The 15380-nt window shown below is 42.0% G+C and overlaps 1 protein-coding gene across 1 annotated transcript in view; it reads left to right on the forward strand.

Moving 5' to 3' along the window:
• The first annotated feature begins 1128 nt into the window (after positions 1-1128).
• Positions 1129-15380, forward strand: part of ADTRP (androgen dependent TFPI regulating protein) — a 102207-nt gene continuing 87955 nt past the window's right edge. Inside the window, exons 1-2 of the mRNA XM_075543147.1 lie at positions 1129-1281; positions 14199-14333. Coding sequence (XP_075399262.1) covers positions 1129-1281; positions 14199-14333 — 288 coding nt within the window. The remainder of the gene's footprint in view (positions 1282-14198; positions 14334-15380) is intronic.

The following is a 15380-nucleotide window of genomic DNA, read 5'->3' on the forward strand; positions in this document are numbered from 1 at the left end:
TTTGGGGTCTGTTGACTTACGACGTGGATTTGCCTTTGATTTTTCCCTCCATGTATAGTCTGAAGTTCTTCGGTATTTCTAGACCCCATACAAGTACTGAAACAATACTAACTTAAAGTATTGCAAAACCCCATTTGGGGAGCATTTCTCTTAAAGATTTTCTCAGAAGCTTCTCAGTTAGTTGCCCAGGGAACCAAGCCTGGTGATGTCACAAGGTATCACACTTCTAACTCCCCCAGTTGCCGTCTGTCGAGCTTGAGGCAGAGCCCAGTTCTGCATACTCCTCACAGCCTGGGAAATTCCGGTCTTCTCCACGTCAATGCAAAGGTCCTATTGTCCCCCAGCAATACCTAAACTCAGGCAGGTTGTGGTAGTGGCTGTAGACCTTTTATTATTCTTCCTTCCCTCCTAACTGGAGAAATAAACATGTATGTCCAGGAGTGTCTACATAGCCCTGCATGAAACTTCTGTCTCCAAGGTCGACAGAAAAAAAATTAAAACAAAAACCCCTATGGTTCTGCTACCTGGATAGGACCAAATGTCAATTATAATTTTGATAGGGACTTGGAGACCTCAGAAGCAAGATTATAAAACTCTTATTCTTTCTATTCACATCCCTCTGCCTCTTGAACACACCAATGGTCTCTCTCACCTGGCTTATCAGCTTGCTCCTCATTCTCTCATGATATATTATTACCACTCTCTTTTCTGCCCCAATGAAAAGAAGGGGGTGAGGACAGAATATTGCTAAGATGATATTTCATTAGATGTGGGTCATAATTGCTAAACAAGATCTTGTAATAATGCCCCACCCTAGTCCAATGGTGCAAAGTATAGCTCGTGCCAGGCTCCTGCCATGGTGAAAGCCTACATATTTAAGTGTGTAGTAATCTGATGATCATCCGTCATTATAAACCAACAGCAATCTTGTCTCCTAAATTTATCAGATAAAAAGGAGCCTGTGAAAGGAGCACAATACAGCCCGTGTTATAATTCCCACTCCTGGCAGTGTGATCCTGAGGGGTTGGTTTTACAACTAGCTGGCTTGGAGGACTACAGCTGAGACCTTGGAGAGTGAACAGAGGGAAGTGACCAGGAGCTTTTGTAGCTCGCTGCTCAGAGCTAGCCATGGCAAGGGCTTCTGTCTGCATATACCACTTCCTTGTTCTGAACTGGTATATATTCCTCAACTATTGCATTTCCCAATTAAAGATGACTCCAGAGACAGCCCAAATATTCCATCATGGTGGAAAGTGGAAGTACTTGACACTCATTAACCTGGTAAGTCCATATATGTGCTTAAACTAGGACTCGTCTGTTTGTCTCTCTGTGTGCTTGCATAGCAGGAGTCCTGGTGGCCTCTTGGGTTACAGCCTGAGCTGATAACCTCAAGGTCAGCAGCTTGAACCACCAGGAGAAGAATGGGATTTTCTGCTCCTAGAAAGATTCTATTCTCTCTTGTGAGGTCCCCATGAGTTGGAATTGACTTTATGGCAAGTCTGATTTCTCTCTCTCTCTCTCTCTCTCTCTCTCTCTCTCTCTCTCTCTCTCTCTCTCTCTCTCTCTCTCTCTCTGCTTCTACATGCATCTACCCTGGACTTTATTAAATATACAGTTCCATTGTTGTTTTCCCTGTGACTTCTGTTTTTCTCTTCCATTGAACAGTTTGCTCTGAGAAGCCCAATTAGAAAGTTAGCTGTAGGAACATTTTGTGTTGGCTAATTGCCAATTGGTTTTTAAAATAAAGAATCTTGGAACCCTTTTCAGATAACCCCCAAATGGGGTCTAAATGGATGATTTCATCCCGAATTTGCCTGCAAAAGCAGGAGGAATGGTTAACTTTATCTACTTGGGAAAGTCTCGGAAGAGCAGGCAGAGAGGCGTCTGTTGTGTAGGAAGTGCAGTTCCGAGTGGAGGAATAATGCCATTTTATAGCACACGCAGACTAGCAGATTTATCTAAGAAAAGCAAACACATTTTGCCGTGTTCAGATCCCACTTCAATTTTTTTAATAGGCTCAGACTCCATCTTAACGGAAAAATCATCCAACTAACTGGCAAACACGTATGTTTAACTATTTAAAGACCAATTTTCTGCCGCAAGTCCTTGCTTTTCAAACCCTTCTGACCATATTCTGATGAATTAAGAGGGAATCACTGGGAGAGAAACAGGAGGAAAACTTTTGAAAAGAAAATATTTGGGAACATGTAAATAATATGTTAATATATATACAGATGTGTATTAGGTAGAAGACAAAAATAGGCCATTTGGGGAATGATAATTGGGATTTTTGATGAAACTATAGGGTGCCACATGAAAATCTGATTTCAAAAAGTAAATATACATCGTCCAAATCCAGGTCTTGGCCATGCAAAAAGTGTGGGGAAAATTCCATTACCTTCTCAATGCATTTTCTTACAAATTTTTTGAAGCCCTCTTGTACATTCATTCCTTTCTTGTCAGTAGTCCAGGCATTCTTTTGATCCCTTGGTTCCTTGACTGGACAATGATCTCCCCTTGGCATCTGTCCTCCTGTTTGGGCATAGTTGTGTTCAGTTTCTTATCGGCATAATTCAGAAGTGATTCAGTTGAGAAGATACCCTCTTCAGGTCTGATCTACTGAACAGACCCCAAATCCTGTTCCTAAACCAGACTATATCAATAGGTAAAGGGGTTAAGATTCCAACACATATTTGTGGAGCACACCTTATAATCCAAAATCATGGCGATCCGTTTATGTTACAGCACCCATTCAATACATGGACCCTGTGTTAGGCCTGGGTGTCTGGAAAAACAAATCCTATGACACTCATCTATGCATAAGAAAGAGCTTTATATTAAGAAGGAAGTACTTATCAAGAAAGCATCCCAGCCCAGTCATGTAGATCCCAGTCAGTGGAAAGAAGGTAAGGTGCCCATAGTTCCCAGGAATGACAGCCCATAGAGACAGGCAGACTTCCAATAGGCAAGAAGGTGATGTCTCAATAGAGAAAAGTGGGTACCTAGGTTCCAGGCTCACCTACAAAAGGCCATACTCCCAAGGAAGTGTTATCAAGCTTAATGGACAGGTTGGGTTCTACCCCTAGCTACCCCTAGGTGTGTCTAGTTGACATAAAATCATCTAACTATCACAGGCGAAACTTCACTTTCCAGCAAGTTAATACAATCATTTGTGGAACTTTTAAACCTAGCCTTCAGTAATACCTCTAAACATCTTTGCTCTTTGAAAATCCTTAAGGCTTCAGATTTTAGCTCTCAGACAGTTGAAACAATTAAGGTTAATGAAAAGGGAATAGTTACCACCAGTCTCCAAAATAAAAGTTTCTGATTTTTAAACAACCATGACAACATTTCGGTAGTTTATATATATATATATATTTATAAAATATTTATAACATATTTATAACATATTAAATAAAATTTATAATATTAGATTGAATGTAAATTTAAATAAATATTATCTTAATTATAATAACATATAATATATATAATAGATTAACAACAAAAAATGTTGTCACTGAGTCAATTCCAAATCATGACAACCCCGTGTGTCTCAGAGTGGAATTACACTTCATAAAGTTTTCAATAACTGGTTTTTCGGAAATAGATCTTCAGGTTTGTCTTCCAAGGTGCTTCTGGGTGGATTTGAACCTCTAAACACCACCTTTCTGGTTATTAGCCTAATCCATGTGTACATAGAGTTTTTGTTAGGTGCTTTTGACTTGATTCCTCCTTACAGAAACCCGATGTAAAAGGGTAGTACTGCCTCTTAGGATTTTTGTTTGCTTGTTTGTTTTTCCTAACTTCTTATTGTGTATTGGGTGGACGCTTCCAGAGCAAATCTGTTTGGCATTTGCTGTGTTCCCTGTTTCTATTCCTCTCTTTCCTGTCCAATTCTTCATTTTGAAATGTGTCCTGGGCAAATGCTGCCCCCCTGATTTCAAATGGTTTATTATTCTAAGGTGTACATACTTCCCTAGTGTTACTATTGACTTTAAATACCTATTCATTATTTGCCCAAATATTAAGCCATTGAGGTAAGTTCAGGTCAAGGACTGGAGGGTGACTAAGAGCAATATTCTTGGGGGGTTGACTAGTCTATCAAACTGGTAAATCTTGTCTCTTATGATTATGAACTTTCCCCCACATTTTTCTCTAGCCAAGATTTTCTACTGGGATCCCTTTCAGAGCAGTAGGTAGTGGTAGATGGGTACTATCTAGTTCTCCTGGTCTCAGGGTCATGGTATTTGTAAAATCCTGTAGTTCATTGGACTAATGGTTTCCATGTGTCTTTCATTTTCAACACTCTGTTTTCCTCTAGGACGAGAACAATAGTTGCCCATTATGTGACTACTCACAAGCTTTTCCGTTCCGAGTTACTACACACCAAAGTAGGAAGGAGAACATTATCTTTGTGATGTTGTGCAAATTGGGCTTGGTGTCCCCTGAGACTATATTTCTGTGGACTTTGGCCCAGTGACTAAGTGTTTTATTATGTCTAATTTTTTATAACTGACCCCTGTATGCTCCACCACATCCATGGATATATTTGCAACAAAGGTAAATACATATGTACACTATCCTCTGTCGAGCCCATATTCATACTAATATGGCAGTTGAAAATACCATGACTCAAGTCATGCACACTTTAGTTGTCAAAGGGACATCTTTGCTTTTTAACATGTTACAAAGCTCTTTCGCTGCAGATGTACCCAATGCTATGTGTCGTCTGATTTCTTGATTGCTGCTTCTGTGGACATTAGTTGTAGATCCAAGTAAACTGAAATCCTTAACTTCCATTTTATCTCCATTTAACATGGTGCTGTCTCCTGGTTTAGTTGTGAGAATTGGGATTTACTTTACCCTGGGTTGGAATTCATTCTGAAGGCTGAAGTCTTCAATTTCCAACAATAAGTAATTCACATCCTTGTTCCCATTTTGATGCCATGTTCTTCTTCAGCTAGTCTGCCTTCACAGAGGACTTGCTCATAATACAGACTGAGTGGCTAAGATGAAAGGATGCAATCCTGACACACACCATTACTGATTTTAAACTAGGTAGTATCCTTGATTCGGTTCAAACAACTATTGCTTTGTCTTTGCGGACCTGAACTCACCCCAATGGCTCAAAGGTTGGCCAAAAAGTGACTAGATTCTGCATGAGAACATTTAAATGTTCTGAAATTTCCATTCTTTGCAACACCCTCCTTAGTTTATGAACCACATAGTTGAATGCCTTTGCTTAGTAAATAAAATAGAGGTAAACATCTTTCTGGTATTCTTTGTTGTCAGCTAAGAACAATCTGGCCTCACCAGTGACATCCCTCGTTCCACATCCTCTTCTGAATCTGACTCGAATTTCTGGCAGTCCTATCAGTGAACTGCTACAACAATTTTATAATTACATGCAGCAAAATTTTACATGCACCTGTTTTTAATGGTACCATTTGATAATGTCTCCATGCCACCGGATCCCCTTTCCTTGGAATGGGTAAGTATATGGAATGCTTTCGGTTAATTGGCCACCTAGCTGGCTTCCAACTCTCTTTGTATAGAAGAGTGAGCTTCCAAAGTTGATGAAAAATCTCACTTGGCATTCTGTCAATTTCTGGAGCCTTGTTTTTTTTTGCTAATGCTTTCACTGCAGCTTGGACTACTTCTTTCAACAATATCCATTCCTGATCATATCCTAGAACTGGTTGAATCTTGACCAATTCCTTCAGAAACATTAACTCTCTTCATTTTTTAAAATTCTTTTCCGAGGTTTCCTGCATCATCCAATATTATGCTGCTTTGGCATTTCCTAGATCATTCAATATTGCAACTCATGGCCTGAATGTTTTCTTCTGTTTTTTGGGTTTTTTTGTTTTGTTTTTAGATTGACACATGTTCTTCTCTTTTAGTTTTCTAACTTCAGCTCTTTGCACATTTCATTGTAATACTTTGTTTTCTTGAGCCAACTTTGAAATATTCTACTTGGCTCTTTCACCTAATTTCCTCTATTCTTTGTCTATTCTGACACCTGTTTTGGTCTTTTCTTTATTTCTTCTCTTTTAAATGATTTTTGCTTTTTAATGGATGATTTTTATATTTGGATGTCATCTCACAACTCATCTGGTGTTTTTGGTCATTGGTGCTCAAAATATAAAATCTGTTCTTGCGATGGCATCTGTATTTGGAGGTGATGTACTCAAGATTGTATTTTGGTTCTTGTGGATTTCTTTTAATTTCGTTCAGTTTTAATTTGAACTTGCAGATGAGCAACTGATGGTCTATTCTACAGCCCCCAGCCTCATTCGGACTCATAATATCGAGCTTTTCCATCACTTCTTTCAACAGATGTAGTTGATTTAATTCTTGTGTCTTTCATAAGGTGAGATCCACATTTATTTTGCTACAAAAGATATTTTCTATTATAGGTTATTAATGTTACAAACTGTTATCATTTGAAAAACATCATAATTCTTATCCCACAAGTCGTCTCCCCCACCTTCTAATCACTCTTCTTTTTTCCCCTACCTTTCTCATAGCAATCACCATTTTTAATGAATGGATCATAATTTCATGTTTGATCAATTTCAAACTGCAGTTCATAAAATTCTTCGGTTTCTTCCTTCTTGGTTTGTATATTTGAACAGTAGTCCTATCAATTGGCTTACTTTGCGGGTTTATTGACACATTATCCTATCACTGGTAGAATTGTCCTTCTGGATAGATCATGGAATGTCCTCTTTGACACCAGCCCCCTCCCAAATTGCAGCATCATCCTTAGTCAGTCTGTCATTCCTGGTGTAGTAGACCACGTGTGTGGGAGCCAGCCTACAACCTGATAGGTCTCTAGGGATGACTGTGTAATTGAAGAGAATAAATAAAAAGATGGATAAAATTTGGCGGGGTGCTCGCCTCCTCCATGAAGCCAGGTCTGAGAAAGAGCAGGAAAGAGAGAGTAGGGGTGGGGGGAGAGAGACAGAGTATTCCTTCACCAGCTTATATAATGTCAGGACATGCCAGTCTGCCTAACTGCAGACCTTAACAAGATAGCCAGTATCTTTTTTTAAAAAATCATTTTATTGGGGACTCATACAACTCTTATCACAATCCATAGATACATCCACTATGTCAGGAACATTCGGACATTTGTTGCCATCATCATTCTCAAAACATTTGCTTTCTAATTGAGCCCTTGATATCACCTCCTCATTTACCCCCTCTCTCCCCAATCCCCCCTCCCTCATGAACCCTTGATAATTTATAAATTATTATTATTTTGTCATATCTTACACTGCCCTATGTCTCCCTTCACCTACTTTTCTGTTGTCCATCCCCCATGGAGAAGGTTATATGTAGATCCTTGTAATAGGTTCCCCCTTTCTACTTCACCTTCCCTCCACCCTCCCGGTATCACCACTCTCACCACTGGTCCTAAAGGGATCATTTATCCTGGATTCCCTGTGTTTCCAGTTCCTATGTATACATCCTCTGATCTAGCCAGATTTGTAAGCTAGAATTGGGATCATGATAGTGGGGGAGGAGGCATTTAAGAACTAGAGAAAAGTTGTATATTTCATCTCCTCCCTGCAACCCTTCTGTAAGGAGTGTCCAGTTGCCTAGAGATGGGTTTTGGATCCCCACTCTGCACTCCCCCTTTTGTTCTGATAATGCCTGATACCTGATCCCTTTGACATCTCATGGTCACACAGGCTGGTGTGCTTCTTCCATGTGGGTTTTGTTGCTTCTGAGCTAGATGGCCTCTTGTTTAGTTTCAAGCCTTTAAGACCCAAGACGCTATATCTTTTGACAGCCAGGTACCATCACCTTTCTTCACCACATTTGCTTATATACACACTTTTCTCCATCAACCATGTCTGGAAGGTGTGCATCAGTATCTTTGCCCTAGAGATCCCTAAGCTCATTGGGGGAGTAACCCCAGTGCTGGGAGACAGGTAGAAGCGGTCAACTGTTCCCTGAGCAGGGAGAACAATAGCAACCTATCTCTACTCCTCTAGATAAAGCTGCCACTGGAAAGTAATCAGCCATGTGCTTGTAAGAGGTATCATTAAGGTAGCACTGTAATGGGAGGATATTGCAGAAGCAATTTTTAATTGGGAAAACGTGACTGGGACTTACCTCCAACTCACAAATGTGAAGGCCTCCCTCCACTCAGAATCCTGGCCTCCCAGGCTTCTTTAATCACAGGCATAGAGAATTTGTCCACAAATACTCTCTTCCCAGACCTCAGTGTCTCACACATGATCATCCAACTCAACACGGCCCATACCAGTCCATTTTAGTTTAGTCATGCTTAGGTTATCTACCTTTAAGTATTTCATTTAATTTTGGAGATCCTCCAACTTTCCTAGAATCATACTTTGTACATTTCACATTCTGCCTACTGATAGATGCTTCCTGATATTTCTTTTCATTTTGAGTCATGTCACATCAACAAACAGATCACCAATGCATTACTCCAGTCCCGTCATTAAAGTCAAATCTACGTGGAGAAGGCAGTTCGTTCCCAGAAGGACATGGATATGGTTGGACCCACGCCGTTGGCAGCTTGTTCTTCAGGGTCAGATACTCCACCCTGAAGCCACTCACTAAGACACTATAATCGGTTGTTAACAGAATTGGCTAAGTATTCTTTTAATATTTTCTGACCTGTTTCTCAATGTTCTTGGTCTTTTTTCTTCTGCTCATTAGTCCAACTTGTGTTCTTCATATCACTTCTGCTCGGTGTTCTTTATCTCATTCTTTTTTCTCTATCATCTTCTCAAGCTAAATGCATATAAATGATTACTAAATATTATTATTTTGTATATGGATATAGATATGCTAACAATAGTTCCTTCTACCTACCCCTACCTGTCTCGCAAACACTGCTTATGCATGCAGTTAGCTCTCATTTGCCATATTATCCTGGAAGAGTCTCCTACTGCAGGTGCTGCATCATATAGAAGGAAAAAAACAAAACAAAAAATCCCCAGTGCCATCAAGCTCATAGTAACTCATAGCAACCCTACAAGATAGGGTAGAACTGCCTTTGTGTTTACAAGATTGGAACTGTTTATGGGAGTAGAAAACCCTGTCTTTGTCCCCAGGATCTGGCTAGTGGAGTCAAACTGTTAACCTTGCAGATTACAGCCCAGTGAAGTAACCACTGCATCACCAGGGCTCAATTTTGGCTGAATGGGGTCTGTTTTGCTAAGCTGGTTTACTTTGATTGATCCAGTAAGAACTCTAGTGAATGGCTCCAGGAACTTGTGAAATCTCCTCCTTTGGAATTATGTTTAAAAGATTAGACGTGCTCATTCCTAGGAAAATTTCAATAGGGTTCTGGTTTAAAGGCAAATGAACAAACCTGATGATTTACAGAGGTTAGGTTTCAATGACACCAACACTTGGGGAAGACCGCAAGATGCAGAAATTAACTCTCCTTTAGCTACAGTTTCTTAAATTGCACTTTGATTGCCTCGAGTTGATCTGACTCATATTGATCCTCTGTAGTAGAATAGACTTCGTGGGTTTCTGAGACTATAAACCTTTATAGGAGTAGAAAGTTTCTTCTTTCTTCCAAGGAGTGGCTGGTGGTTTTGAACCGCTGACCTTGTGGTTAGTAGCCCAACTTGTAGCTCATCACACTCCCAGAGTGCCCTTACATCATACTGATTTACATGAAAACTGTAAATTCACCCCATCTCATACAGTATGAGTAATAGAAATGAATGACAGCTAACCACTTAGAACAGCCCCACTTCAGAAGGCATTGAGGAATACTCCAAAACCCCAATGGACCTCCCTGCCAGGGGGTGGACTCCCACTCCCCCAGGCTGTAGGACAGAGCAGAGCTATCCCCCCTGGGTCCTGGGAGGCAGAATGTCTTTATGGGAGCAGATGGCTTTGTCTTTTTTCCCAAGGAACCAAGGATGGAGTTGAACTGCTGACCTTCTGGTTAGCAGCCTTTCGCAGCCTACCACGTAGTCTACAGTGCTATAAGGGCTCCACAAGGTACTCTGCACACCCAAACCCCAATTCACTGCCCTCAAGGCCACCCACCCACTGGCACCTCACAATGACAACAGCGGGCATAGATGGAGCAGGACCCTGACAGAGAAGTGGTACATGAGGTATGCCAGTCAGAAACCAACCCAGATCTCCTGGGTAGAATGTAAGAATTCTACTGGGTAGAATGTAAGACTTCTACTGAACCGCCACTGCATGATTAGGTGTAAATGACAGTTGTTGTTTTTTTTTAAGAGCATCAAAAGTAGCTCAGTGTGGCCATCTTATTTTAATACTACCATCTTCTCCTTGGAGGTGGTTCTTTCTCTTCCTGTGTCCTAGGTGCGTACATTGTCTTTGGCAGACTGCTGCCTCATTTTGAGCGCTGACCTAAACCTGTTCTTAATGCTCCCCAAGAAGCGGACGGCTCCTCACTTTCCCGGCTCCCTGGCTCCATCTGAGTCACGACTTACCAGGAACTCCCTCCTTCATGCCTTAGCTCTTCTCTGTTTATTTCTATGGCACCACCCTAGGGCCTCCATCCTGAGCTTAGGAACAACTAGGCAGGAGCCCAATAAATGGTGCTTGTTGGTGCAGATGATGGCATACTAGCACGGGTTCATATCTGTGGAGACAGTCATGGCGAACACACACAGTTGACTTATGTACTTCTTGGCACATGCTGGTGAAGGAACTCGTGAGCTTAGGGTGGACAGGGAGAATATTGCAGTGCGGAGCAGATTGTTATTGCTGACAGAGAAGCCATGGAGGCTCTGAGTAATGGGTTCTTTCTCCCAATCCAATTTCTATATTCTAGGCTGGGAAAAGCAAGAGAATGTCAGGACTAGTTTGACTCATTATGAATGTAGGAAACTCTGGCCTTAGAAAAGCGGTCACACAGACTTCACATGCTGGGTGGAGCAGCCTTGCCCCAAAGAGGGAAGAGCTGGCAGCCATTCAGCGTGTGATTCATTGCTTTATGGGTAGCATGTACAGGCCTCCACACTGGGATCAGTCCTTTGCCTGCTCTTCCTAACCAAGGCAGGGCCTGCTATCATCAGAGCTGTGGGAACAGAATCTATGTCTAAGGTGAGAACTACGACTGGTAGACATATGTCTGTTCAACATCTGCCTGTGACGACTCCAGGTAAATCTTTCCTCAGTCTTAAGGGTGAAATGCCCAGTGCACCAACCATAATGAAAAGTGTTGCTCAGAAGTAGATTGCCAGGGATTTCTTCTGAGGTGCCTCTGGGTAGACTCAGCTCTCCAACTTTTCACAGTGAATTTCTGGAGGCTGGGAAATAGGCATCAGGATATTTTAAATCATTTTCATTCTTGCACCTGGAGATAGTTGTTCTCTTTCTGACTTTCCACAAGGCTTTCTCTAAGGTACTCTTAGAAGTCTGCTAACATTATATTTCCTTTATATATACATACATATATAGATAGATAGATTAGATTAGATTAGATTAAGAACCAGATGCCAGGTTTTGAATCTTGCCTTAGCCCGTAAGATTTTAGGCAAACATATTTTTTAAAAGAATACTTATTAAGTCTTAAATGTGATAAGGACAACACAACTACAGAGACATATCATCCTGATGAGGGAGACCATCAGCTTGAGGTCATAATGGGGTACAAAGGTTTGCTAAGATAAAGAGCTTTAAAAAGGACAATGGAGACCAAAGAAAAATGTCACAAAACCACGGTTGACAGCAGGTCAATACATGATAGTTGCTGGTGGGACTTTTGGTGTGGGATCAGGAGCCATGATTGGGACATGTGCGTTCTGTTAGACAGAGGAGTTTGCCATAATAGTCCGGGAGCTTCCCTGATGCAGCCAGGGTGCCACTTATGACTATACAATCACCATTACAGGGATCTCCATCAAGGACCCCTTCAGGGAGATTGCCTCCTCCTGGGCTGGTCCGTGTGATAGAACGAATCCATTTTCCAACACAGTGTGTCTGAGGATGTGTATCCATATTCTTGGTCAATGGTCACAGAGAATTCAACAGCGGTGGTGTCCACATGGGGACTCTGCACATGGACTTTGGGCTTATATTGTCATTCTTAGTCTTCTGAAAATTGGGTATTCAGAATTTAAGCTCTAATACAATTCCCTCCTCTGGTTTTGCATTTTATTGTTTATGATCTTTGGATCACACATCTTGGTGTGCTTCTGTGTGGATTTTACTTGCTTTGATTTAAGTGCTTGCTTTAAGACACTTTAAGCAAATTGTTAAATCTCTGTGCCTCGGTTTCTTTATCTCTAAAATGGGTGAAGAGTTGTAATAAGACCTATCTCAAAAGGTTATTATGAAATCAAAACTTAAATGAGTACCTGACACATCACACAAGGTCTATAAAAGTCAGCTAGCCCTGCAGGTGTAGTGGTTAAGAATTGGGCTGTGGCCTACATGGTCAGCGGTTTGAAACCACCAGCAGCTCTGAGGGATAAAGATGGAGATTTCTAGTCTCAGAAACCCACAGGGGGTCACTATGAGCCAACATGGACTCTATGGCAGAGAGTTTTGCTACGGTGTTTTATGTGAATAGCAACTTTAATGTGACAACTTCAGATATAATCCAGAGGTTCTCAAACTTCACCCTGCAGATCAACTGGGGATCTCATTATAAATCAGACCATCCCCCAGAAATTGTGATTCCATCTTTGGGGGTTGAGTGGAAAGTCAAATTTCTAAGAAGCTTGAAGGTGATGTGGGTGTTATTGGCCCCTGAGCCCCATTAGGAGTAATGCTGACCTGCTCTTCCTCTGCCTTCTCTCCCATCCTCTCCCCAAGCCCAGAAAGAAGCCAGAAGTCAAGCTGGTCAGTGCTTTCTTAGCGCCCAGACCTCAGGGGGGCTGTTTCCCACCACAGACTTGATCTTTTACCTGGTTCTCCAGCTTTTAGAACGTTCCTGACTCACACCCTAAACACCGTCCAAACTCCTTTTCTATTTCAATTTAAGGACGACGATGAATTCCAAATAGGCATGACACGCATCACCCCAAACCGTGCTGTGATACCCACCAGGCCTTCAATCAGAATTCACTGGTTTGTGCAAAAGAACAAGAACCAGCCTTTTGCCATCGATGTCTTACGGCTGTTGCCAATTGTCATCCATTCAAATCTGGCTCCCAGTGACCCCTTTACAGTATAACAAAATGCCTGGTCCTGCGCTGTCTTCATGAGAGTTGATATGCCTGGGTCCAGTGTTGTCGCCACTGTGTATTTTGACTGTCTTCCAACCTAAGGGTCTCATCTTCTAGTGCTGTAGCAGACAATGTTGTGGATCCCAGGGCTTTAATTGGCTACTTCTTGGAACTAGATTACCAGGCCTCTCTTCCTAGTCTGTCTTAGCGTGGGAGACTCCACTGAGGTCTGTCCTCTACAGGTGACCCGGCTGGTGTTTGAGCCATCAACATCACAGAAACACTGAAGCGAGCACAGTGCCACACACTGAAGCACTGGTGGGAGGCATGCCGTGCCTGCTGTGAAAAGGATTCTGTTTCTCATTTTCCTGGCCTCGGAGCGAGACCCCAGGGTACTTCGTGACTTGCCAGAGCCCCCTTATTTCCTCTGTGCCTCTAGTTTTGAATCAGTCCTTGAACCAGATTTTCTCCACGCGGCCTGATGGCATTGTTGTTCAACGAGAAGAACCCGTTCCTCTCTCAGGTGATGGAGATGGCTGTCAGCTGAGCCTAAGGTCCCTACACAGCTTCCCTAACCTGGACTCCCTCCTCTCTGAACTCTAGCTCAGATCTAGGCACTTTCGGTTGATTTTTTGCTCCCTGAGGGAGACCACGCTGGGGTCTCTCATGGTATCTGTGTCTCTTCATTTGTGCTGCTAATTCAGTTGTTCCCACCTCTGTGCAGTCAGGGTGCCTATCTCATTACATTCTTCTTTTAAAGCTGACTCTTCATTTTGTTTCCATTTTAGCTGGAGCCCATTACGCTAAATACTGTACGTAGTATTATTCCCTAAACGGCGCTCTTCAATCCGTTTGAGTGAGTAAGGTCGGAGCCCACTGAGCGGCAAATCCAGCCCCTTAAATTGGCTCTCCACCAAAACAGCCAAGCAACCGCCTCCTCCGCAAATCAACATTACTCCCAGAGGGATGGAGTTTTACGTCAGTGAAGAATGTATTAATTAAGGCAAATGAAAATGTCCTCATTTGTTGTAATGAATTTAGGTCTTACAGGCCATTTTCAACGGGATCGCCTGCCTGGATGATGCGCTGAAAGGAATTACAAAGAAAAAGGATATTAAGTTAATAACTTTTTCCAGAAACCTGTTTTTCACCTGCATCGCTTTCCCTTTATCCACAGTAAGTTAAAGAGACGGGGATGTCATATAATACACATATCTATGTGGAGGTCACTTCTGGGGAGCAAGGTTGTGTAGGAACCCTTTATTGTTACCCAGAGCAGCTACATATAAGTGACGGATCTGTCTTTAGATGGCTGGATGTTGCCCAGTGCTCAGAGGATCAGGCAAATCCCTGGCCACCTCTATTGGAAGCTAGCTTTTGGGGCTTTGTCACAATTTGGTACAAGACTTCTTTCCAAATGGGAAGCTTCCAGGACTGTCCTCAAAATGAAACTGAGAAAACCATGGTTCCATCAAGTGATGGGGACAATGGAACCTGCCTGGGCAGAGAGATGATTCATTTTCCCTTTCATGTACCAGGTTCCACTGGCTGCCATACATACACATTGTTTCTGTGAGATGTAGTGCAATGCTATGCCATTTTGTATGACTATGTAAACATGGACATTACACACGTATAATCTCATATTTATATATTATGCATACATATTAACTCCAGATTTAATGAATGTGGAGGACGCTAAGCTTATTGGTCGTCACTGTAACTTGTTCATGCTTTCATTTGTTACCAGAATGGAAACAAACTGACCTTGGGCACACCATCTGCTTAGTGGGTCTAGCAATAGAAACAACTACCATCTTCCACCTGTCATTGTCCTGCTTCCCACTGTACTGAGCCTTTAAACTTACACGTGTGATGAAACTCTCCCGCCACTGGTGAAGTCACGGAAACCAGTGAATGCTAGCATTCTAGTTGTCTTTTGCAGGACACTCTCTCTCACCCATCAACCTTCTGAAGGCTAAGTCTTTAGCAATGGAGTGTGATATATATAAAACCATCCAAATATATATATATACACACACACACACACAACCATCCAAAGAAATGGAGCGATTCAAGTGTTGGCTAACTAGTTTGGGAATTATCCTGGGAGCCTGTCACTTCTCATCCTCTCTCTCCCAGAGATCTCACTTCCTGTGGCCATGCTTATATGGAAGCCGGGGGAGGCAAACATAAGACTCCAGGCATGCAGTGGGACCCTCC

Source organism: Tenrec ecaudatus, chromosome 1, assembly GCF_050624435.1.
Source record: "Tenrec ecaudatus isolate mTenEca1 chromosome 1, mTenEca1.hap1, whole genome shotgun sequence".
NCBI lineage: Eukaryota > Metazoa > Chordata > Mammalia > Afrosoricida > Tenrecidae > Tenrec > Tenrec ecaudatus.